Source organism: Nerophis ophidion, linkage group LG15 (assembly GCF_033978795.1).
Source record: "Nerophis ophidion isolate RoL-2023_Sa linkage group LG15, RoL_Noph_v1.0, whole genome shotgun sequence".
Lineage (NCBI taxonomy): Eukaryota > Metazoa > Chordata > Actinopteri > Syngnathiformes > Syngnathidae > Nerophis > Nerophis ophidion.
The window spans coordinates 44,949,065-44,975,888 of record NC_084625.1 but is presented as its reverse complement, the minus strand read 5'-3'; the positions used below and the strand labels follow the sequence as shown (position 1 = coordinate 44,975,888).

Below are 26,824 nucleotides of genomic sequence, written 5' to 3'. Positions count from 1 at the left end.
AAATGAAGAATTAAATTAAAATGTATTTATTATTATTTACAATAAGAAAAATAAATTTACTTGAACATTGATTTAAATTGTCAGGAAAGAAAAGAAGGAATTTAAAAGGTAAAAAGGTATATGTGTTTAAAAATCCTAAAATAATTTTTAAAGTTGTATTTTTTCTCTAAAATTGTCTTTCTGAAAGTTATAAGAAGCAAAGTAAAAAAACAAAGGAATTTATTTAAACAAGTGAAGACCAAGTCTTTAAAATATTTTCTTGGATTTTCAAATTCTATTTGAGTTTTGTCTCTCTTAGAATTAAAAATGTCGAGCAAAGCAAGACCAGTTTGCTAGTAAATAAATACAAATTTAAAAAATAAAGGCAGCTCACTGGTAAGTGCTGCTATTTGAGCTATTTTTAGAACAGGCCAGCGGGCGACTCATCTGGTCCTTACGGGCTACTTGGTGCCCGTGGGCACCGCGTTGGTGACGCCTGCCTTAATGTAATCGTGTTCAGTTTTTGAAAAGTCGTACTACAACACCTGGATTATGCGATTGGAAACCAGATCTCTACAACAGTGATTTTCAATCACTATTGGTGTGACGCGAGAAATTATTCAACTTCACCTAATTGGTCCAAAAAATATTTTTTGTAAATCCATCCATCCATTCATTTCCCACCGCTTGTCCCTTTTGGGGTCACTAGGAGGGCTGGAGCCTACCATCAATAATCATAATAATGTGCCGTTCTCTAGTGCCTGTCCTGGTTCGAGCTTGGCAGGATAATCATCTAATACTCAATATCAGTAGGTGGCAGCAGGTAGTTCATTGCTTTATAGAAGTCGGAACATGTCGAGGATGGTTTGTCGTGATCCCAATATGCAGAGCGCAGCAGAGTTAGACATCGTGCAGGTAAAAAAGGTATGTAACGCTTTAAGCAAAAATTAACAGAAGGCAAGTCCTGCTAGGAAAAGGCTATGTAAAACAAAAGTAAAACTGTACTGGCAACAAAGTTAACAAAAACATAATGCTGGACGACAGCAAAAACTTACAGCGCGTGGAGCAAAGACGGCATCCACAAAGCACATCTGTACACGACATGACAATCAACAATGTCCCCACAAAGATGGATAGCGTACGCACAACTTAAATAGTCGTGATTGCGAAAACAAAGCAGGTGCGAGCAATAGCACTCAAAGGAAGGCGTGATGCTGGAGAACACTAACAAAACAGGAAGGGTCACCAAAATAACAGCGAAAGACAAGAACTAAAGCACGACACATAGGAAAACAACAATAAACTCAAAATAAGGCACGACAACATGGTGGAGTTTCATTTTTTTAACCTTTTCTGCTGGTGGTGTGCCTTCGTTATTTTTTTTTTAATGAAAAAAATGTGCCTTGGCTCAAAAAAGGTTGAAAAACACTGCTCTCGAGGACTTTTATCGTGCTTGCGCCAGTCTCAACGCGCGGGATACAGCCCAGAAGCAGCTACCTTTCAATAAAAAAGGTAGCAATAATTGTCATGTTTATTTGCTTCACAAATTAAAAGAAGAGAATATTTTTGAAGTGCATCGATGGTAAACTGAGATTTATTTAGGAAGGGTGTGACAGTCTCTTGCCGTCGTGCGGGTTCTCAGGACCACCAAGGAAGGACATTTTTGCGCAGGTTGGACTTTCTTTTATTTTTCAATAAAAAAAAGTCTCTACGGGTTGCTTTTCAGCCTTGCCGTGTCCTGCTTCCTCTGTCACTCCACCTTTTCAGTCGCGTGCGTCTTCGTCTTCCTGTGGTTCTCTCTCGCTCTCGTTCAGCATCGGCTTCCTCCTGGCTCCTTCTCTCTTTGTCTCTCTCCCCGGCGTTTACGGCCGCTGCCCTTTTTATACAGTACGGGATTAGATTTAAATTGTGCCCAGCTAAGCGACCCACGCACCTGATAATATTTGCGGGGTTGATTCCGGCGCGCTCCGCCTCGCTTCTTGCTCGCAGTGCACGCGTCCTCGCCGCCATCTTGGGCCCGGCTCCGGCGTGCCCTGCCTCACTGTCGGACTGCCGGCCCACGCCTCCTCGCCGCCATTTTGGTCACCATAACGTTTCGTACAAATTCCTGGTTTTCCCGAAATTCCGGGAATTCCAAAATACCAATTGTGAATTCAAACTGTTACTACACCAATATTTTTCAACCGATTCATATTATCTCGGTCAATGTGAATGACTCTGAGAAACCTTGGAGAAGACCCCCCGCCTCTAGGGGAGACCGGATGCAATGGACGTAGAGTGGGTCTAGCATAATATTGTGAAAGTCCAGTCCATAGTGGATCTGACATAATAGTGAGAGTCCAGTCCATAGTGGATCTAACATAATAGTGAGAGTCCAGTCCATAGTGGATCTAACATGATAGTGAGAGTCCAGTCCATAGTGGCCCTAACATAATAGTGAGAGTACAGTCCGTAGTGGCTCTAACATAATAGCGAGGGTCCAGTCCATAGTGGATCTAACATAATAGTGAGGGTCCAGTCCATAGTGGATCTAGCATGATAGTGAGAGTCCAGTCCATAGTGGATCTAACATAATAGTGAGAGTCCAGTCCATAGTGGATCTATCATAAGAGTGAGAGTCCAGTCCATAGTGGATCTAACATAATAGTGAGAGTCCAGTCCATAGTGGCTCTAACATAATAGTGAGAGTCCAGTCCATAGTGGATCTATCATAATAGTGAGAGTCCAGTCCATAGTGGATCTAACATAATAGTGAGAGTCCAGTCCATAGTGGCTCTAACATAATAGTGAGGGTCCAGTCCATAGTGAATTTAACATAATAGTGAGAGTCCTGTCCATAGTGGATCTAACATAATAGTGACAGTCCAGTCCATAGTGGCTCTAATATAATAGTGAGAGTCCAGTCCATGGTGGCTCTAAAATAATAGTGAGGGTCCAGTCCATAGTGGATCTAACATAATAATGAGAGTCCAGTCCATATTGGCTCTAACATAATAGTGAGGGTCCAGTCCATAGTGGATCTAACATAATAGTGAGAGTCCAGTCCATAGTGGATCTAACATAATAGTGAGGGTCCAGTCCATAGTGGATCTAGCATGATAGTGAGAGTCCAGTCCATAGTGGATCTAACATAATAGTGAGAGTCCAGTCCATAGTGGATCTATCATAATAGTGAGAGTCCAGTCCATAGTGGATCTAACATAATAGTGAGAGTCCAGTCCATAGTGGCTCTAACATAATAGTGAGAGTCCGGTCCATAGTGGATCTATCATAATAGTGAGAGTCCAGTCCATAGTGGATCTAACATAATAGTGAGAGTCCAGTCCATAGTGGCTCTAACATAATAGTGAGGGTCCAGTCCATAGTGAATTTAACATAATAGTGAGAGTCCTGTCCATAGTGGATCTAACATAATAGTGACAGTCCAGTCCATAGTGGCTCTAATATAATAGTGAGAGTCCAGTCCATGGTGGCTCTAAAATAATAGTGAGGGTCCAGTCCATAGTGGATCTAACATAATAATGAGAGTCCAGTCCATATTGGCTCTAACATAATAGTGAGGGTCCAGTCCATAGTGGATCTAACATAATAGTGAGAGTCCGGTCCATAGTGGATCTAACATAATATTGAAAGTCCAATCCATAGTGGCTCTAACATAATAGTGAGAGTCCAGTCCATAGTGGATCTAACATAATAGTGAGAGTCCAGTCCATAGTGGCTCCAACATAATAGTGAGGGTCCAGTCCATTGTGGATCTAACATAATAGTAAGAGTCCGGTCCATAGTAGATCTAACATAATAGTGAGAGTCCAGTCCATAGTAGGGCCAGTAGGAGACCATCCCGAGCGGAGACGGGTCAGCAGCGCAGAGATGTCCCCAACCGATGCACAGGCGAGCGGTCCACCCCAGGTCCTGACTCTGGACATCCAGCACTTCATCCATGGCCACCGGACCTGTGCCCCCCCCCCACACACACAAGGGCAAGGGGGGCAGAGGAGAAAAGAAAAGAAACGGCAAATCAACTGGTCTAAAAGGGGGTCTATTTAAAGGCTAGAGTATACAAATGAGTTTTAAGGTGAGACTTAAATGCTTCTACTGAGGTAGCATCTCTAACTATTACCGGGAGGGCATTCCAGAGTACTGGAGCCCCAATAGAAAACGCTCTATAGCCCGCAGACTTTTTTTGGGCTCTGGGAATCACTAATAAGCCGGAGTTCTTTGAAGGCAGATTTCTTGCCGGGACATATGGTACAATACAATCGGCAAGATAGGATGGAGCTAGACCGTGTAGTATTTTATACGTAAGTAGTAAAACCTTAAAGTCACATCTTAAGTGCACAGGAAGCCAGTGCATGTGAGCCAGTATAGGTGTATATATATATGTATGTATGTATATTCGTATATAAAAGTATAAACAGTATAGGCATAATATGCTCCGATGAGGTGGCAACTTGTCCAGGGTGTACGTCGCCTTCCGCCCGATTCTAGCTGAGATAGGCACCAGCGCCCCCCGCGACCCCAAAAGGGAATAAGCGGTAGAAAATGGATGGATGGATGGCATAATATGATCAAACTTTCTTGTTCTTGTCAAAAGTCTAGCAGCCAATTTGGTGCATGGAGACTTAGAGAATGTTCCATCAGCGAGTCTTTTAACCAATGACTTCCTATCCGCTCTTAAAGATCCGCTACAAGACCAAAGAGCCCTTGTGGGAGGATTCTTTCTCCTTCCTCGTTCACAATCCCAGGAGGCAGGAGCTGGAGGTGGAGGTAAGACCTGCGGCTTTTCTCCTTTTCCTGGGCAGCAGGATTGCTCACTGTGCTCGGTGTGCAGGTGAAAGACGACAAGGCCAAATGCACTTTAGGGACTCTCAGCGTGCCCTTGAGCGGTCTACTTGCTGAGGACGACATGACCCTGACACAGTGCTTCCCGCTGAGGAACTCCGGCCCCAGCTCCAGCATCAAACTGAAAATGGCCCTGAGGGTACGGTAGCGAAAGAAAAACATGACAATGGTGTTCCTAATGATCGGATTGTTGCACTTTTCACTTTGGCATTCAACTTTTCATGTTGAATCCCTTTGTGAAAGTTGCTGTTAGAACGCATCACATGGCATCCATCCACAACATACTTGCCAACCCTCCCGAATTTTCCGGGAGACTCCCAAAAATCTCCCGGGACAACCATTCTCCCAGATTTCTCCCGATTTCCAGCCGCACCTGAGTGAGGACAGCCTGTCGTCCAGTTAGAGATGCGCGGTTTGCGGTCTCATCCGCGGAGTCCGCGGATAAACCGCGGGTCGGGCGGGTGACATGTCAAAAAAATAGATTTTAAATAGATTCGAGTGGGTGGCGGTTGAACCATTTGGAAATATTTGATATACATGGTTCAGGGATCGGTAACCCTTACCGTTCAAAGACCCATTTTGGACCCGTGTCACAAAGCGAAGAAAACAATAGGAGACGTAAACGTTCTCAAGAATATCTGCCGGCAGTCACCCAGTCAAGAAGTATTAGGGCGTGCCATGAAGCCTTTGCCTTTGACACCTTCTACAACATTTACAATCTACTTGCCAGTCCAGCAATATGTTGTGTGTGGCTTCTGCGGACCCAAGCACACGACTGCAAGGCATACTGGGTGATACAGAGTACACTAATGGTTGTGATATAAACAATTTTAACTTTCTTACTAATATGCGCCATGCTGTGATGCCACACCAAACAAGAATGACAAACACATTTCGGGAGAACATCCTCACAGTAACACAACATAAACGCAACACAACAAATACCCAGAATCCTTTGCATCCATGACAATTCCTGACTATATTATACACCCCGCTAGCAGCAAACCCCGCCACCCCCCCACCTCCCGGTGCTTCGGTTTGTTGGGCGGGGTTGGGGGTGCGGGGGTGTAAAATATAGTCAGGAAGTGTCATGGATGCAAAGGACTCTGGGTATGTGTTGTGTTGTGTTTATGTTGTGTTACTGTGAGGATGTTCTCCCAAAATGTGTTTGTCATATTTGTTTGGTGTGGTTTCACAGCGTGGCGCATTTTAGTAAGTGTTAAAGTTGTTTATATCACAACCATCAGTGTAGTCTGTATCACCAAGTATGCCTTTCAATCTTGTACGTGTGTTTGAGGAAGCTGCATACAGCGTGTTGCTGGATTGGCAAACGGTTCGCACATGATTTTAGAAGGCGTCAAAGGTAATGGCTTCACAGCACGCTCTTTTTCTCGTTATCTGGAAGAGCACCATCGGATATTCGCCAGAACGTTAGCGGCTCCCATTGCCTTCTTTACTTTGTGACACGGGTCAAACTAGCTCTTTTGGTGGTAAAGGTCGCCGATTCCGGATATATAACAGCGGGCGGTTGCGGTTCTGATAAAATTTTGGTTCGGGTGGAAGGCGGGTGGATGACGACTTTAGTGATGCGGCTGCGGATGATATAATTGCCTATCCGCGCATCTCTACGTCCTGTCCACTTTTTTTGCCTATATATATATATATATATATATATATATATATATATATATATACACACACACCGTATTTCCTTGAATTATATGCACCTGCCTTGAATTACTGCCGGGTAAAACTCGCTCCCCAAATTTATTAGCGCATGCTTACTTTTACCGCCGGGTCAAATTCGTGACGTCACGAGTGACGCTTCCCCTGTCGTCATTTTCAAAATGGCGGAGGAGTTTTTTTTTTTTTGTTGCTTTTACTATGTGTAAACCAGGGGTCTTGTTCCACAGCCATACAGATCACACTGACGGTTGTGATATAAAACAACTTTAACACTCTTACTAATATGTGCCACACTCTGTGAACCCACACCAAACACATTTCGGGAGAACATCGGCTCTGTAACACATTATAAACGCAACGTAAGGATTACCCAGGCCTTTTTTAAAACAAAAAAATCAAAAAAAAAATAGCTTACTTTTTTACACAGCAAACACAAAATATGCAATATTTTCCCCAAAGAATATCTCAAAGTGGAATATTTAATGTGATAGTATTGGAGCCTTGAATAGGTCAATAATTCATAATGTCATTGATTTTGATTCATTATTATTTTTTAAAGAAAGAAACATGCATGGCAGCTTTGTGTTATTAGAGTCAACATTGCAACATTTTCTGGTTACATTTCACCTGTTGGCTCTTTTATAACAGTTTTTATGTTTTTTTTAATAGTATTTTTACAATGTGCCGTGGGGCCGTTAAAAAAATGACCTGTGGGCCGCAAATGGCCCCTGGGCCGCACTTTGGACACCCCTGCTTTTGTTAAATGTATGCATTGTCCTGTTATATCACAGTCTATATTGTGTTTTGGAAATTTTTTGTCATAAACGTTACTAAATTCATTTAAAAAAAATTATACAAAAGAATACAATTTTTTATGCATATGTAAATGTATTCAGTTATAAACATTCATTCACTTTCTTCTTTCCATGACTCTTGGCTGTATTATACACTCCGCTAGCGCCAAACCCCCCCCTCTCCGTGCGTCAGTTGAGGTGGGCGGGGTTGGAGGCGCGTGTATAATATAGCCAAGAGTCATGGATGCATGGCATTGTGGGTAATTCTTATGTTGGGTTTATGATGTGTTACAGAGCCGATGTTCTCCACAAATGTGTTTGGTGTGGGTTCACAGAGTGTGGCGCATATTAGTAAGAGTGTTAAAGTTGTTTATATCACAAACATCAGTGCAAAAGGTATGGCTGTTGACCAAGTATGCATTGCAATCTCGTATGAGAAGCAGCCAAATGCATGCGTCCGGCCGGCACGCAGATAGCGTTGTGTAAAGGCGGTCGCGATGACATGTTGTAGAGCAGTGGTCCCCAACCACCGGGCCGTGGCCACAGAATAATTTTTTATTTTTATTTTATTTTTTTAAATCACACTCAATTTTTTACTGCATGCCTTTGGTAAGCGCAGGGGTGAGAAGAGGTTTTAGAATTATTAGCGCCTGCTTACTTTTACCGTATGGCTTGAATAAGCGCAGGAGTGAAATTAATTAGCGCCCCGGCGGCTATTCAGGGAAATCAATCAATCAATCAATCAATCAATGTTTATTTATATAGCCCCAAATCACAAATGTCTCAAAGGACTGCACAAATCATTACGACTACAACATCCTCGGAAGAACCCACAAAAGGGCAAGGAAAACTCACACCCAGTGGGCAGGGAGAATTCACATTCAGTGGGACGCCAGCGACAATGCTGACTATGAGAAACCTTGGAGAGGACCTCAGATGTGGGCAACCCCCCCCCTCTAGGGGACCGAAAGCAATGGATGTCGAGCGGGTCTAACATGATACTGTGAAAGTTCAATCCATAGTGGCTCCAAGACAGCAGTGAGAGTCCCGTCCACAGGAAACCATCTCAAGCGGATCAGCAGCGTAGAGATGTCCCCAACCGATACAGGCGAGCGGTCCATCCTGGGTCCCGACGAGCGGTCCATCCTGGGTCTCGACTCTGGACAGTCAGTACTTCATCCATGGTCATCGGACCGGCCCCCCTCCACAAGGGAGGGGGGGACATAGGAGAAAGAAAAGAAGCGGCAGATCAACTGGTCTAAAAAGGAGGTCTATTTAAAGGCTAGAGTATACAGATGAGTTTTAAGATGAGACTTAAATGCTTCTACTATTATAAATATGGTATATGTGTGTGTATGTATATATATATATATATATATATATATATATATATGTATATATATATATATATATATATATATATATATATATATATATATATATATATATATATATGTATGTATGTATATGTATATATATATGTATATTTATGTATGTATATATGTATATGTATGTATATATGTATATGTATCTATATATGTATATTTATATATATATTTATATATGTATGTATGTATGTATGTATAAAATAAATACTTTAATTTCAGTGAATTCTAGCTATAAATATACTCCTCGACTTTAACCCCGCCCACCTCAAACCCAAGCCTGGAATCTCCCGAATTCGGAGGTCTCAAGGTTGGCAAGTATGATCTACGACCTCACGTCTCCTCTCAGATCCTGTCACTGGAGAAGCAGGTCTCCTCCGACCAGCCCTCCCTGGTCAATGTCCGGAAGTCCAGTCTCCCCCACGCGTCCGCGGCGGCTTCCCCGAGAGTGTCCACCTCCGACTCGCCGCCGCCCACGCACACCTCCTCCCTCACGCTGCACCACAGGGATGGCGAGCCGTACGCAGCCAGCCCCCTGCGCTCCACCTCCAGCCTGACCGTGGGAATGTCTGCGTCCCAGAAGCACCTGGCTCACAGGGAGTCCACGCCCAGTCTGGCCTCAGACATCTCGCTGCCCTTCGCCACCTTGGAGCTCCAGCAGCGAATGCAGCTGATCCACAAGTAAGTAACAGAACTAACAGTCCTATTAGTACCTCGGCTTTAGCACACCCTGCTTTTTTATGATTTGGTTTTAGACAAATATTTTTGGTAAAAGTTTTCCCCGGTCGTGTGTTTTTAGCAGTGTTTTTTTAAACCTTTTTTTCATTTTTTTTTCATTGAAAGAATGTGGAGACACACCAGAAGAAAACATTAAAACATTTTACTCAGCAGCTGATATTAACAATAAAAAGTTGTTCTCGCTGATAAGAATTCAAACCATAACCAACCATGTATGACTATAGCTCTCGTCTCAAAGTACTGTCACATCACGCCATGAATTATTTGGAGTTTTTTGGTGTCTTCCTGTGTGTAGTGTTTTAGTTCTTGTCTTGCGCTCCTATTTTGGTGGCTTTTGATCAGGGGTGTCCAAACTTTTTCCACTGAGGGCCGCACACTGAAAAATCAAATCAAGCGGGGACCATTTTTATATTTTTTATTTTAAAAACCAATACAATTTATGTACAGAAAATATACATTTGGGCCTCCAGTCAGGCTTGATCCCGGGGACCCTAAAGGGTTTTGGTCAAAAAAATGCGTCATTATTCAGTTTTATTATTTTTATGATTATTCAAGGTTAATATCTCCAATTGAACATTGTGTCAATATAACGTTATTAAAGATTTAAGTTGTATGCTCTTTTTGTGTTTTTATGTAAAAAACACAAAATATGTAACATTTTCACCCAATAAAATTTTTAAGTGGAATATTTGAGATTATGTAATAATTGGAACCTTAAAAAGGTCAATAACTCATAACAACATTGATTTTAATTCATTATTTATTTATTTTTTAAATATAATTGGGGATCCAAAAGGGTCCGACTCATTAAAGTGTTAAAAAATGAATGATACATTTTATTAACTGTTTACTTTTAACACAATAACCTCCAGATCAACTTCAGATTATACATTTTCCATCCATTTTCTACCGCTTATTCCCTTTTGGGGTAGCGGGGGGTGTTGGCGCCTATCTCAGCTACAATCGGGCGGAAGGCGGGGTACACCCTGGTGTCCAGTTTTATTGTTGTTTATGTTTTTTGTGTTGGCCCTGCGATGAGGTGGCGACTTGTCCAGGGTGTACCCCGCCTTCCGCCCGATTGTAGCTGAGATAGGCGCCAGCGCCCCCCGCGACCCCAAAAGGGAATAAGCGGTAGAAAATGGATGGATGGATGGGTGTTTTTTGTTTGTTTGTTTGTTTTAGGCCCTTTTTAAAACACATTTTTTTTTAAAAACAGCTTACTTTTTTACAAAGCAAACACAAAATATGCAATATTTTCCCCAAAGAATATCTCAAAGTGGAATATTTAATGTGGAAATTTTTCAGAATGTGTTTGTTCTATTTGTGGCCAAAGTAAGACAAAGAAAACAATCCGAAGATGTCTTTATTTTTTAGTATTAATGCCATGATTTGAATAGTCCGGCCCGCTTGTTCATAGATTTTCCTCCATGCGGCCCCTGAGCTAAAATGAGTTTGACACCCCTGCATTAGTATATGTTACTCATGTCTAATATATGTATGCACATGGCGCTTAAAAGTTTGCAGCTTCAGCTTTGCACTTTTTTTTTAGTTTTTTTTTGCTTGGTTTTTTTAAGCTTATTCAATGTATTTCGGGCCTATAATTTAAAGTATAAAAATGACCAAATAAACCAAACATATCATTACTACAGTTAGCGATGTAACGGTAAATGGTATAATAATAAATTGTGGCAAAATTCAGACGGTTAGTAATACCATTTAAATTTTTAGTTATCGAAAAGACGTATGTGTCAAGATGGGGGGTCGCAGTTTGCTGCGGTGTCGTTCTCCCAGGAAGGCAGACGGACTACTCGGGACATGGCGTGAAGGTGAAAATATGATTTAATGATTTACTTTTAACACTAACGAAGTACAAATGAAAGGCGCAGACACAAACTTAGCGTAGGGAAACAAAAACTAACTTAGACGGACTATGGACATGAAACCAAAAGAACACTTACTCAATCAATCAATCAATCAATGTTTATTTATATAGCCCCAAATCACAAATGTCTCAAAGGACTGCACAAATCATTACGACTACCACATCCTCGGAAACACAGAACACCGTGACGTGAAACGAGCAGCATGAACTATGAGGTGAAAAAAGCTAGCATGAACAGAGCATGAAAAGAACAATGACGCCAGGCCGACTGCCTGGCAACTTCAAGCTTAAATAATAGTGACATGATTAAGACAGGTGCGTGAGTCCTAAACAAATCAGGAGTGTGAGTCCAAATGAGTACAGGTGAAACTAATGAGTTGTCATGGAAACTAAAACAAACCAGGGTGCGCAAAATCAGGAACTAATGGAGTCAAAAACAAACCGAATATAACTAAACAAAACATGATCACAAAACATGACGGTATGTTAAAGTATTGAAATGAGATTTTCTTATTTAAACGGGGATAGCAGGTCCATTGTCATACTTGATCATTTCGCGATGTTGCCATATTTTTGCTGAAAGGATTTAGTAGAGAACATCAACGATAAAGTTCACAACTTTTGGTCGCTAATATAAAAGCCTTGCCTTTGCCGGAAGTAGCAGACCATGTGCGCATGACGTCACGGGTTGTGGAGCTCCTCACATCCTCACATTGTTTACAAGCATAGCCTCCAGCAGCAAGAGCTATTCGGACCGAGAAAGCGACGTTTTCCCCATTAATTTGAGCGAGGATGAACGATTCGTGGATGAGGAAAGTTAGAGTGAAGCACTAAAAAAAACAAAAACAAAAACAAAAGGTGACGGCAGTGGGAGCGTTTCAGATGTAATTAGACACATTTACGAGGATAATTCTGGAAAATCCCTTATCTGCTTATTGTGTCAATAGTGTTTTAGTGAGATTCTAAAGTCATACCTGAAAGCCGGATGGCTGCGGTGAACGCCAGTGTCCCTCAGAGAAGCCGAGGAGCCAAGATCACAGCTGCCTTTTTGAGCTGCAGGAGGAGGTCGCATAATCCACTTAAGTCTCCGGTAAGAGCCGACTTAATATCACAATTTCCCATCCAAAAACTTGCTGGTTGACAGAGAGAAACATGTTCGCTTGACCGCTCTGTGTTAATGCTTCACAACAAACAAAGAAATAAAGGCAGCTGCAATCCACCGCTTTCCACCAATCTTATTTGACGTCTCCATTATTAATTGAACAAATTGCAAAAGATTCAGCAACACAGATGTCCAAAATACTGTGTAATTATGCAATGAAAAGAGACGAGTTATGCACCGTGTGTGGTGCTGGGCTGAAATGTCCGCTCCAACCAATAACGTCACAAGCACGCATCAAGATAAGCGTCATCATTCCGCGACGTTTTCAACAGGATACCTCGCGGGAAATTTAAAATTGCAATTTAGTGAACTAAACCGGCTGTATTGGCATGTGTTGCAATGTTAATATTTCATCATTGATGTATAAACTATCAGACTGCGTGGTCGGTAGTAGTGGGTTTCAGTAGGCCTTTAATGCAGTGGTTCTCAACCTTTTTTCAGTGATGTACCCCCTTGAACATTTTTTGAATTCAAGTACCCCCTAATCAGAGCAAAGAATTTTGGTTGAAAAAAACAGATAAAGAAGTAAAATACAGCACTATGTAATCAGTTTCTGATTTATTAAATTGTATAAAAATTATTCTAAATATTGCTCATTTGTAGTGGTCTTTCTTGAACTATTTGGAAAAAAAGATATAAAAATAACTAACAATTTGTTGAAAAATAAACAAGTGATTCAATTATAAATAAAGATTTCTACACATAGAAGTAATCATCAACTTAAAGTGCCCTCTTTGGGGATTGTAATAGAGATCCATGTGGATTCATCAACTTCATTCTAAACATTTCTTCACAAAAAATGAAATCTTTAACATCAACATTTATGGAACATGTCCACAAAAAATCTAGCTGTCAACACTGAATATTGTATTGTTGTATTTTTTTTTCACAGTAATGAACTTACATTCATATTTTGTTGAAGTATGATTCACTAAATATATTTATAAAGGATTTTCGACCTGTTGCTATTTTTAGAATATTTTCAAAAAATCTCACATACCCCTTCAAGTACCCCCATTCGAGAACCACTGTGTTAATGCATTTTAGGCAACACTGCTTACTTCCTGGAGACGGAGTCGCCGCATGCGCAGCAGCGCCGTTATGCTCGACAAAACTCGGTGGAAAGCAACTACGCGGACTTTGCTCCGGGAGATTTTCCCTTTGATTGAACGGAGCCTAGCGCTTCGTTTCACTTAATATCCCTGGCTTCGCTTCCGTAGAGTAGAATGTTAGATGGCGAGTGAGACAACATTGCAGACAGAGGCATTGGTGCCACCGAGGAGAAAAATATTTGAAGTTTCAAGTGATTATTAAAAAAAACTTTCAGTTGTGTGTTTCAAGGGACAATGTGAAACAATAATGTTCACTTTAGTGTCATTCAACAATGATAATAACGCATTAATTATAATGGGAAATAGTAGGAAATGACACCACTGAAGTAAACCAGTTCAACTTGTCAAAATATGCTTCCTTGTCTGATGAAGGGACAGTTGTCTTGCAAACCCAGTCAAATGTGTCAGTTGTAATTTTCCTTCATTTTTAGCGAATAATGGAGTAGATTGATAAAAGGTAAAAGTATTCAAAGCATTGTTTGGACTTGGTGGAGTTCCTCTCTGGCTGATAACGATCTGACGCCTCAGAAAGCGACTGACTGAGTGTCATGTGCTTACAGTGGCTCCGCCCCCAGCCAGTTCCCCCTGGGTGAGGTCCAGCTGACGGTTCGACACAGCGCCCAGAGGAACAAACTCATCGTGGTGGCCCACGCCTGCCGGTGAGCTAATAAAGCTGCATCACATGGTTTGAACCTGTCAGGCACCAATGTGTTTAGGATAGGATAGGATAGGATAGGTCTTTATTGTCATTGCACAAGTACAATGAAACTTTGTTTTCAGCACAAACCTGTTCAAGATTAGACAAACAAACAGTGTACAGGGTTACAGAACAAGAACGCTGATGGGTCGCCATAAGGCGCCCCGTAAAAGATGGGAAAAAGGTCAACGCTGGGGAAGGATGAGTAAAAAAATACAATCCAGACTGGGCTCCTAAGGGGGCCCAGTTCGGAGTGGGAAAAAACCTCCATAGCAAAGCACATATACATATTACAACATAAATCTCGAGATATCTAGCAACAGAGGGAAGGTAGTTCAAGGTCAGGCGCTGACCATCCATTCATCACGCCTACGGGATTTGCGTCGAGGGCGTTGGGTTGGGGGGTTGGGGTGTGTATGTGTGGCGTATAATTTTTTTGTGGATGTGTGTGTGTATAAGCCCGTAGTGTGTCTCTGTTCCGCGGCCTTGATGTATTGTACCGTCTCGTCCAAAGTCAACAACAACAGGTGTGTGTCCATGAGAGAAAAGAAGGGAGTTTGTTGTGTCTTCGCCGCATTGACCTTCAGGAGAGTCTCGAAGCCAGGGAATCAGTCCAAGTTAGAATGATTTGTATGCGAGTGAAAATAAAATTTGCTTTTTACTCTAAATCATGGGTGTCAAACTCTGGCTCCCAGGCCAAATTTGGCCCGAATTTCCACCCGGACAACAATATTGGGGGCGTGCCTTAAATCAGTGGTCCCCAACCACCGGGCTGCGGCCCGGCCGTGGCCCGATTGGTACCGGGCCGCAGAAGAATTTTTTATAAAAAAAAAAAAAAAATGTTATTTTTTTTATTTTTTTATTAAATCAACATAAAAAACCCAATATTCACTTTCAAATAGTGAACCAACCACAAAAACCTCCCTTTTTCATGACAAAAACATCCATTTTTCATGACAAAGAAGAAAAAAAAAATTTTGAAAAAAAAGGACACCCCCCCACCCCGGGTCGCGGGACAAATTATTAAGCGTTGACCGGTCCGCGGATACAAAAAGGTTGGGGACCACTGCCTTAAAGGTACTGCTTTTAGCATCGTGTACAACCTGTCGTCACGTCCGCTTTTCCTCCAAACAAACAGCGTGCCGGCCCAGTCACGTAATATATGCGGCTTCTACTCACACACAAGTGAATGCAAGGCATACTTGGTCAACAGCCAAACAGGTCACACTGAGGGTGGCCGTATAAACAATTTTAACACCGTTACACCACACTGTGAAGCCACACCAAACAAGAATGACAAACACATTTCGGAAGAACATCCGCACTGTAACACAAGATAAACACAACAGAACAAATACCCAGAACCCCTTGCAGCCCTTACTCTTCCGGTTCGCTACAATATACACCCCTGCTAACAACAAAACTCGATTTTGTACGTCACTATAAAGTTATATAAACCTTGCTTGTTCAATATTCAATGCAAAACTTGTTTGGGTCCCTATTAAAAGGTTAAGTTTTTCAACTTTGGCCCGCGGCTTTGTTCAGTTTAGAATTTTGGCCCACTCTGTATTTGAGTTTGACACTTCTGCTCTAAATTGTCTATGACTGGTCCTCAAAACCTGCGGGGTAGACAGTCCGATGTAATCCACAGTTCTTCCCGCATCCTCCAATCATTTGTGGCAGCTTTGGGGTACTTTGAAGACTGCCAGCAACTTCCAATTTGTCGACAAACAAGAGCAACGCTTACTCCAATCAGCAGATGTCCTGTTGTCATAATTCCAAATAGGTAGATGTCTTCACGTCCTAGACAGAAAAGGGTCGCCAGGCACGCGGCACTTCTCCTTCTCCCAAGAGTCCGTCGCGTGTCCAGCAACAACCGCTTTGTCACGACAGCAGGTTCCCCTAAACCCAAGATCTTGTCAATTTTGTTGAGGCCAGTTAAATAGTTCCAATGTTTAGATTTGGAGAGCAGTGCAAAAAGAGGCAACAAGAAAGTTAAGACATGACAAAAGAAAGAATCAAGCAGGAGAGATAAGGGGAGCGTCAACCCTCGTTGAGTGCCAGAGAGAAAGGACAGCACCTGGGCAAATTAAGGCCCGGGGGCAACATGCGGCCCGTTAAGCTTTTCAATCTGGCCCGCCGGACATTCCCAAATATTTTTTTTAGATCTTTAAGATGAAAAGTGTAGCTGCCGTTATGATGTGCAGTGATGTTTTCAAATGACCATAAGTCTGGAACTATATTAAGTATTTCAATGGTTGGAATCTGCGCTTTTGCATGATATTTTAGTGACTAGTGTCCTGATACCAATATTATTTTGATACTTTTCAGTACTTTCATACGTTTCTAAATAAAAGGGACCAAAAAAAATAGCATTATTGGCTTTATTTCAACAAAAAATCTTCGGGTGTGGCGGACCGGTATTTTTCAGAGGCGGTATGGTACCGTATATGATTCATTAGTATCACGGTACTATACTAATACCCATATACCGTACAACCCTACTCGTTACTATGGTGATGTACGTCACAGCAGGACAGACGAGGCACCAATTAGTGTGGGTAGGGAGCGTTTCCACAGAGTGTTTCTAGAGCCTGAAATGTGGGTGTCAGGGAAAGACGTGGAAGGAGATTTTTACAAAAAGGTTCTAAAGCGTGGGTCAGCAACCCATGGCTCTTGAACCACATGCGGCTCTTTAGTGCCACCGTAGTGGCTCCCTGGAGCATTTTTAAAAAATTATTGAAAATGGAAAAAGATGGGGAAACATGACACAAACCTTCCCAATTGTTAGAATGCCCACTGTTTAATATGTCTGTGTGTATGCTTCACTGATGAGAATATTTGGTGAACATCGTTTTGTCCTACTAATTTCGGCAGTTCTTGAACCCACCATAATGTGGACTGGGATGCAACAGTTTGTTTACATGTAAAATCTTCCACTCCTTCTTTGTCTCATTTTGTCCACCAAACGTTTTATACTGTGCGTGAATGCACAAAAGTGAGCTTTGTTGATGTTATTGACTTGTTGGAGTGCTAATCAAGCATATTTGGTCAGTACATGACTGCGAGCTAATCAATGCTAACATGCTATTAAGGCTAGCTGTATGTTCATATTGCATCATTATGCCTCATTTGTAGCTATACTATAGATCCGTTACTTTTATCCTCTTTGTATATAATGTAGTCTTGCATGTCTCATGACACATTATCTGAATGTAATATTGGCTGCATTTCTGATAGTTGTTTGTGTGCCATGTGGTTCCAGACCACAGCAAACATTACCTAGCTTGCCAAAGATTGTAATACATCTATTAAAAGAAGTCACACACATACCGTATTTTTCTGACTATAAGTCGCAGTTTTTTTCATAGTTTGGCCAGAGGTGTGACTTATACTCAGGGGCGACGTATGTGTGAAATTATTAACACATTACCGTAAAATATCAAATAATATTATTTAGCTCATTCACGTAAGAGACTAGATGTATAAGATTTCATGGGATTTATCGATTAGGAGTGACAGATTGTTTGGTAAAGGTATAGCATGTTCTATATGTTATAGTTATTTGAATGACTCTTACCATAATATGTTATGTTAACATACCAGGCACCTTCTCAGTTGGTTATTTATGCCTCATATAACATACACTTATTCAGCTTGTTGTTCACTATTTATTTATTTATTTATTTAAATTGCCTTTCAAATGTCTATTCTTGCTGTTGGGTTTTATCAAATAAATTTCCCCAATAAATGCGACTTATACTCCAGTGCGACTTATATATGTTTTTTCCGTCTTTATTATGCATTTTCGACTTATACTCAGAAAAATACAGTATATACTTTTGGCCGTTAAAAAGCCAGTTATTTTCCAGTAGTTATCTCACCCTCTGAGTAGCCTCTGATTTACGAATGGTTTTTAATGTTGTAAAAATGTGTAGAATATAAATATAACATTTCTGTCAAAGAGGATTTGCTTCAGCCAGCTGCCACACATAGTCATTTGGATAGTAGGCTATTATAGCTAATATAGACCCTTCGTCATGTGTTGCATTCATTATAACACTTATAACGCTTTTAATTTTTTGCGGCTCCAGACAGATTTGGTTTTTGTATTTTTCGTCCAATATGGCTCTTTCCAGGGTTTGGGTTGCTGACCGCTGTTCTAAAGCTTAGTGATATATATAACATATATCCGATAGTGGATGTTTTTTGTTTTTTTTACACTTGACGTTCATATTTCGCTGTTTGTTGCATTTTGTTGGCTTGATTGTAAAATATATCGATTGAGAGGGGCTGTGATGTTCGTATGTTCTCAATTGTCAGGGTTTTATCGTTCATAGAAAAAAAAATTCCATTCCGTTTTTAAGGGCGATCTGTCATAACATTTTTAGCATTCAATCAGACTTTATTGTGAGGTTTTTTATTAGTTTTTCTTAAAAACATATATACCGCCCCCCAGACACATTTTTTTTCTCGAAATTTGGCCCCCCGAGTCAAAATAATTGCCCAGGCCTGGTTTAGGATCTAATGTGGAAAAAAAACTATCCTATATGACAATATTTCTCGGAAAGATCTGCTTTAAAGACCTACTGAAGCCCACTACTACCGACCACGCAGTCTGATAGTTTATATATCAATGATGAAATATTAACATTGCAACACATGCCAATACGGCCTTTTTAGTTTACTAAATTGCGATTTTAAATTTCACGCAAAGTATCCTGTTGAAAACGTCGGTATGATGACGCGTGTGCGTGACGTCTTGGATTGTAGCGGACATTTTGTTGAAGCCCGAACACTGTCTGCTTTAATCGCATAATTCCACAATATTCTGGACATCTTTGTTGCTGAATCTTTTGCAATTTGTTCAATTAATAATGGAGACGTCAAAGAAGAAAGATGTAGGTGGATTGCGGTTGCCTTTAATAACACAAACACAGCCGGTGTTTCCTTGTTTACATTACCGAAGGTGAAGCCTTACTATGGAACAGAGCGGTCAAGCGAACATGGTTCTCTACCACATGTCAACCGGCTGGTTTCGGTGAAAAAATTGTGGTAATGAGTCGGCTCTTACTGTAGACATGAGCGGAGCTTGCGTCGTTCCTTGTGCACCTGTCAAAGAGGCAGCTGCGACTCTCTTGCCTCCTCCGACCGGCCTCCCCTGAACGTGGGATGCTTCCACCATCAAAGAGGGGGGAAAAAAACAACAACTGCCTTCGCTTTGCCTCGTCAAGAAACGTGGCTTCCCTCAGAGACACTGGCGGTCACCACACCCGTGGCCACACCCCTCCGACTTTCAGGTACAGCTATATAATCTCACTAAAACACTAGTAACACAATAAGCAGATAAGGGATTTTCCAGAATTATCCTAGTAAATGTGTCTTTTTTTTTTTTTCTAGTCCTTCCCTCTCACTATCCTCATCCACAAATCTTTCATCCTCGCTCAAATTAATGGAGAAATCGTCGCTTTCTCGGTCCGAATCGCTCTCGCTGCTGGTGGCCATGATTGTAAACAATGTTCAGATGTGAGGAGCTCCACAACCCGTGACGTCACGCGCACATCGTCTGCTACTTCCGGTACAGGAAAGGCATTTTTATTAGCGACCAAAAGTTGCGAACTTTATCGTGGATGTTCTCTACTAAATCCTTTCAGCAAAAATATGGCAATATCGCGAAATGATCAAGTATGACACATAGAATGGACCTGCTATCCCCGTTTGAATAAGAAAATCTCATTTCAGTAGGCTTTTAAAGACCTGGAGGGTCCCAACGGTATTGTCAGCCAGCCTGGCCGCCAAACAATATTGCAATTTGTCCCTTTGGGCTGACCCCATTTGCTACCTTCCACCTTGTGACATTTGAAGGTACACAAATAGCTGCAAACATGTGACCAAACACTTTTGTCCGCAGTAACTTGATCGCCTTCACCAAAGACGCCTCTGATCCCTTCATCCGCCTCTATCTGCTGCCTGACAAGAGCCGCTCGGGCAGGAGGAAGACCAGCACCATGAAGAGGACCCTCAACCCTGTTTATGATCACACGTGAGTCATTGTACTAGAACAGGTGTTGGGCCACATCCGGCCCACCAAAGCTCTCCATTTGCCCTGTCGAACAGCACCTAAATAGGCTTGATGAAACCATTAAAACCAGGGTTGATTATCATGCAGTACTCCCGCCACCCCGCAGGGGGCAACAGCAAACCATATGTGTGCAGCAGTGGGGGGAGTACAAGAAGACTACTCATTCAAATCTGGAAAAAAATCTAAATACCGTATTTCCTTCAATTGCCGCAGGGCATATAGTATGCGCCTGCCTTGAATTACTGCCGGGTCAAACTCGTTTCCCAAAATAATTAGCGCTTAGCTAATTAGCGATTTCAATACCAGTACTTTGTAGGATTTAAGGTCCAAGCTTACATCACACTCAAATTTTTACTGCATTCCTTTGGTAAGTGCCGTAGTCAGAAGAGGTTTTCAAATAATTAGCACATGCTTACTTTTACCGCATGCCTTTGGTAAGCGCAGGAGTGAAAAGAGATTTTAAATCAATTAGCGCCACGGCGGCAATTCAAGGAAATACGGTAAATGTAAAAAAACGGACTTTATAACAACGACTGGACAACAAAGTATGACAAAGTAGATATCATTTCAAGAAAGTTATTTAGTTTGTTCTGTATTGGAATTGCTGACTTTGTGATGTCTTTTGTATCCGTGATCGTGTTGTTTTTTTGTCTTAGAATTACATGCAAACCTTGTTTAATACATGTAGTGCTAAATTTGACCAGTAGAGAGCGACAACACTAATAGTGATAAGTCCCATACAATGTTTGGTGTGTGAATGTTGTGTAATTTCTGTATGTATAAAAATGTGTAGTTTATTGTGTGAATATATTAACATTAAACCTATTTTTTTATGGAAAATACACTATTGACATTATGTAAAATACACAATGGGCATTATTTATGTAAAATACACAATGGAAGTTATACTTTTATGTCATGTCTATTTCATGTGTATGTTATATTAGTCTTACAAACTTAAATGTATCCTGTACGTGCTAAATCAATCAATCAATCTAAAGCAGGGGTCTCAAACTCAATTTGCCTGGGGGCCACTGGATGCAGAGCCTGGGTGAGGCTGGGCCGCAAGAAAAGATTTCTTAAAAAAAATATTTTTAAATGTCTTTATTGTTATTTTCAACACAAAATAAAATCAAAATATAAATGAACAAAATGAGAATTAAGAAATGTGAGGCAATGCAAATAAAATAATAAAAAAAAAAACAAATAACTGTTTGCTTTGGTCCGGGTTATCAGGGACTGTTATTACTGACGGACAAGTGTCGCGGTGTGACTGCAGCCGGGCACGTACGAAAACCCTCGTCTCCATGGCTTTCACTCATTTGCCGCTTTTCCACCAATGCAGGGGTAGGCAACCCAGAACGTTGGAAGAGCCATTTTTGACCCAAATAACACAACGCTTTCAAGCGACATTCATTAAAAACTTGCGGGCCGCACTAACATTAGACTTTCATATCAAGGTGGGGGCTGCAAAACAACGTCTCGAGGGCCGCGTGTCTGAGACCTCTGATGTAATGTATATGGAGTGTTATGGGCTAGGAACAGAAGACTAGAGTTTCGACTTGGAGAGAGAAGGCAGAGCTTGAATTGCAGTTTGGTTGGCAGTTTGGCAGCGACGTCTGTCGCTCTCACTCATTTGCCGCTTTTCCACCAATGCAGGGGTAGGCAACCCAGAACGTTGGAAGAGCCATTTTTGACCCAAATAACACAACGCTGTCAAGCGACATTCATTAAAAACTCGCGGGGCGCACTAACATTAGACTTTCATATTAAGGTGGGGGCCGCAAAACAACGTCTCACGGGCCGCGTGTCTGAGACCCCTGATGTAAAGTATATGGGGTGTTATGGGCTAGGAACGGAAGACTAGAGTTTCGACTCGGAGAGAGAAGGCAGAGCTTGAATTGCAGTTTGGTTGGCAGTTTGGCAGCGACGTCTGAAAAAGGACGGGCCGCTTTTCCACCAATGCAGGGGTAGGCAACCCAGAACGTTGGAAGAGCCATTTTTGACCCAAATAACACAACGCTGTCAAGCGACATTCATTAAAAACTCGCGGGCCGCACTAACATTAGACTTTCATATTAAGGTGGGGGCCGCAAAACAACGTCTCGCGGGCCGCGTGTCTGAGACCCCTGATGTAAAGAATATGGAGTGTTATGGGCTAGGAACGGAAGACTAGAGTTTCGACTCGGAGAGAGAAGGTAGAGCTTGAATTGCAGTTTGGTTGGCAGTTTGGCAGCGACGTCTGTCGCTTTCACTCATTTTCCGCTTTTCCACCAATGCAGGGGTAGGCAACCCAGAACGTTGGAAGAGCCATTTTGGATCCAAATAACACAACGCTGTCAAGCGACATTCATTAAAAACTTGCGGGCCGCACTAAAACTAGACTTTCATATTAAGGTGGGGGCTGCAAAACAACGTCTCGAGGGCCGCGTGTCTGAGACCCCTGATGTAAAGTATATGGAGTGTTATGGGCTAGGAACGGAAGACTAGAGTTTCGACACGGAGAGAGAAGGCAGAGCTTGAATTGCAGTTTGGTTGGCAGTTTGGCAGCGACGTCTGTCGCTTTCACTCATTTGCCGCTTTTCCACCAATGCAGGGGTAGGCAACCCAGAACGTTGGAAGAGCCATTTTTGACCCAAATAACACAACGCTGTCAAGCGACATTCATTAAAAACTTGCGGGCCGCACTAACATTAGACTTTCATATTAAGGTGGGGGCTGCAAAACAACGTCTCGAGGGCCGCGTGTCTGAGACCCCTGATGTAAAGTATATGGGGTGTTATGGGCTAGGAACGGAAGACTAGAGTTTCGTCTCGGAGAGAGAAGGCAGAGCTTGAATTGCAGTTTGGTCGGCAGTTTGGCAGCGACGTCTGAAAAAGGACGGGCCGTTTTTCCACCAATGCAGGGGTAGGCAACCCAGAATGTTGGAAGAGCCATTTTTGACCCAAATAACACAACGCTGTCAAGCGGCATTCGTTAAAAACTTGCGGGCCGAAATAACATTAAACTTTCATATTAAGGTGGGGGCCGCAAAATAACGTCTCACGGGCCGCGTGTCTGAGACCCCTGATGTAAAGTATATGGGTTGTTATGGGCTAGGAACGGAAGACTAGAGTTTCGACTCGGAGGGAGAAGGCAGAGCTTGAATTGCAGTTTGGCAGCGACGTCTGAAAAAGGACGGGCCGCTTTTCCACCAATGCAGGGGTAGGCAACCCAGAACGTTGGAAGAGCCATTTTTGACCCAAATAACACAACGCCGTCAAGCGGCATTCGTTAAAAACTTGCGGGCCGAAATAACATTAGACTTTCATACTAAGGTGGGGGCCGCAAAATAACGTCTCACGGGCCGCGTGTCTGAGACCCCTGGTGTAAAGTATATGGAGTGTTATGGGCTAGGAACAGAAGACTATAGTTTTGACTCGGAGAGAGAAGGCACAGCTTGAATTGCATTTTGGTTGGCAGTTTGGCAGCGACGTCTGTCGCTTTCACTCATTTGCCGCTTTTCCACCAATGCAGGGGTAGGCAACCCAGAACGTTGGAAGAGCCATTTTTGACCCAAATAACACAAAGCTGTCAAGCGACATTTATTAAAAACTCGCGGGCCGCACTAACATTAGACTTTCATATTAAGGTGGGGGGCCGCAAAACAACGTGTCGCGGGCCGCGTGTCTGAGACCCCTGATGTAAAGTATATGGAGTGTTATGGGCTAGGAACGGAAGAGTAGAGTTTCGACTCGGAGAGAGAAGGCAGAGCTTGAATTGCAGTTTGGTCGGCAGTTTGGCAGCGACGTCTGAAAAAGGACGGGCCGCTTTTCCACCAATGCAGGGGTAGGCAACCCAGAACGTTGGAAGAGCCATTTTGGATCCAAATAACACAACGCTGTCAACCGGCATTCATTAAAAACTCGCGGGCCGCACTAACATTAGACTTTCATATTAAGGTGGGGGCCGCAAAACTACGTCCCGTGAAAGCAATTTGAAAAAAAACACAGTTACTATATACATATATACAATTCCAATTCAATTATTTAGTGTGTCTGGATCTTGTTTAAATCTCAGCTCAGATAATAGAGTTCTTAGAGAAAGGTTTTGGCGAGTAAAGCAGTAGGGTGAAGATGTGTAGAGGGTTGGCTCGAGAGCCTCCTACCAGCCAATCATCCGTTTATATTTACATCTAACACAATTTCCCAACTCATATGGAAACGGGGTTTGTATAATTGCAGTAAAGTAGAAACCCTGAAACTTCAACACCAACACACACTCCTCGCCCTCTTGTGTCTGCTACTGCTTTTCATAGATAATAATGGAGGCACTCACTCTCCACACTTGTTGAAAGATGTCAAAGACTGGTGTGTGTTGTGATTGTTTGTGCGCGTGGGTGTACGCTTTCAGCTTTGAGTACAGTGTGTCTACTGTGGAGCTCCACAGAAGAACTCTGGATGTAGCAGTGAAGAACAGAGGGAACATCTTGTCCAAACACAAAGGCCTCTTTGGAAAAGTAAGACTTTTGTTTTTTGTTTTTTGTGTGTCACACATTCTTGATATGTCCTGTTGTTCACTTTCAGGTGTTGGTGGATTTATGTGGGGACGATATAGCAAAAGGATGGACACAATGGTAACGTCGGGTTTGCGCTTGACTACCAAACATTGCATTTATACATGCTTGATATGCTTTGTTGTGTTTTGCAGGTATGAGCTGAGTGAAGACGGCTTGTCGAGTAAAGGAAGTGTCCAAGGCACTGTTACATAATGTGCTTTTAATACTTTTATCTATGTACATTTGTTATATAGTTTACAGGACTCCTTTTCAGCACGTGTTCCTAATATGAAGGCTGTAATATAATTGTCATGAAAAGAGGCACTTGTGTGTTTCTGTTGTTGTTACGTGTGTGTTGCAACTTGCACGGCGTTGTAAATGAGTCAAAGTTGTTTTTGGTGTGCGTCCAACATTTCAAACTCTTACAGTACCAAAGGAACACGGTCCGACCCACAAGTTGGCCATGTAGCAGATAACCATCTTTCTGGTTTTGTTTCCTGCAGTGTTTTTTTTGTTTTTTGTTGCTTGATTTCAGACGTGGAACACACTTACACGCAAAGACAAAAACACAAACGCTCTGTGAATTTTTCTGGTGGACTTTGTGCAACATGCATGGTCTCACGTATGAGAAGAGCTGTTGGCCCTCTGTGGGGCTGTATTTAAAAAAAAAAGGAAGAATTTCAATAGATACTTGAAATTGGATATGATGTGAGGCATAAATAAAATAAAAATACGGACAACTGTTAATGTATTTTAATATGCAGGGCTGCCAGCAGTTATAACTGTTTGTGTTTATTGAAGCTTTTAAAAAACAACTTGTTATCTATCCTGTGCCTTAAAAACATCACCAAGTAATTTTGCCTTCTTAAACTTGTTGATTTTGAATGATACGCGGCTTTTATTGAATAAATTGTGTCTTTTGAGAATCTGGTGCGGTTATTTTTCCATGTTTGGTCATTAAAGTAGAGTGTATGGGGTCAGCAACCTTTTCGAAACCAAGAGCTACTTCTTGGGTACTGATTAATGCGAAGGGCTACCAGTTTGATACACACTTAAATAAATTGCCAGAAATTGCCAATTTGCTCAATTTACCTTTAATAAATAAATCTATATATATAAAAAAAATGGGTATTTCTGTCTGTCATTCCGTCGTACATTTTTTTTCCTTTTACGGAAGGCTTTTTGTAGAGAATAAATGATGAAAAAAACACTTAATTGAACGGTTTAAAAGATGAGAAAACACGAAACAAATTCAAATTACATTTTGAAACATAGTTTATCTTCAAATTCGACTCTTTAAAATTCAAAATTCAACCGAAAAAAATGAAGAGAAAAACTAGCTAATTCGAATCAATCAATCAATGTTTATTTATATAGCCCCAAATCACAAATGTCTCAAAGGACTGCACAAATCATTACGACTACGACATCCTCGGAAGAACCCACAAAAGGGCAAAAAATAAAAAAATAAAAAAAATAATTTATGGAACATCATTAGTAATTTTTCTTCCATCCATCCATCCATCCATTTTCTACCGCTTATTCCCTTTTGGGTTCGCAGGGGGCGCTGGCGCCTATCTCAGCTACAATTGGGCGGAAGGCGGCGTACACCCTGGACAAGTCGTAGATTAAGATTAATTTTAGAATCTGATGACATGTTTTGAATAGGTTAAAATTTAATCTGCACTTTGCTAGAATATATAACAAATTGGACGAAGCTATATTTCTAACAAAGACAAATCATTATTTCATCAAGATTTTCCAGAACAAAAATTTTAAAAGACTTTGAAATAAGATTTAAATGTGAATTACAGATTTTCTAAATTTTTCAGAATAATTTTTTATTTATTTTAATCATAAGTTTGAAGAAATATTTCACAAATATTCTTCGTCAAAAAACAGAAGCTAAAAGGAAGAATTAAATTATA

The 26,824-nt window shown here is 41.6% G+C and overlaps 1 protein-coding gene across 7 annotated transcripts in view; it reads left to right on the top strand.

Moving 5' to 3' along the window:
• Positions 1–25,822, top strand: part of esyt2b (extended synaptotagmin-like protein 2b) — a 107,510-nt gene extending 81,688 nt beyond the window's left edge. For all 7 annotated transcript variants that reach the window (XM_061922235.1, XM_061922240.1, XM_061922239.1 and 4 more), the window contains 8 exons: positions 4,660–4,746; positions 4,811–4,960; positions 9,036–9,367; positions 14,141–14,239; positions 20,189–20,320; positions 24,752–24,857; positions 24,925–24,974; positions 25,049–25,822. In XM_061922235.1, coding sequence (XP_061778219.1) covers positions 4,660–4,746; positions 4,811–4,960; positions 9,036–9,367; positions 14,141–14,239; positions 20,189–20,320; positions 24,752–24,857; positions 24,925–24,974; positions 25,049–25,109 — 1,017 coding nt within the window. In that variant the 3' untranslated portion in view covers positions 25,110–25,822. The remainder of the gene's footprint in view (positions 1–4,659; positions 4,747–4,810; positions 4,961–9,035; positions 9,368–14,140; positions 14,240–20,188; positions 20,321–24,751; positions 24,858–24,924; positions 24,975–25,048) is intronic.
• Positions 25,823–26,824: the final 1,002 nt, after the last annotated feature.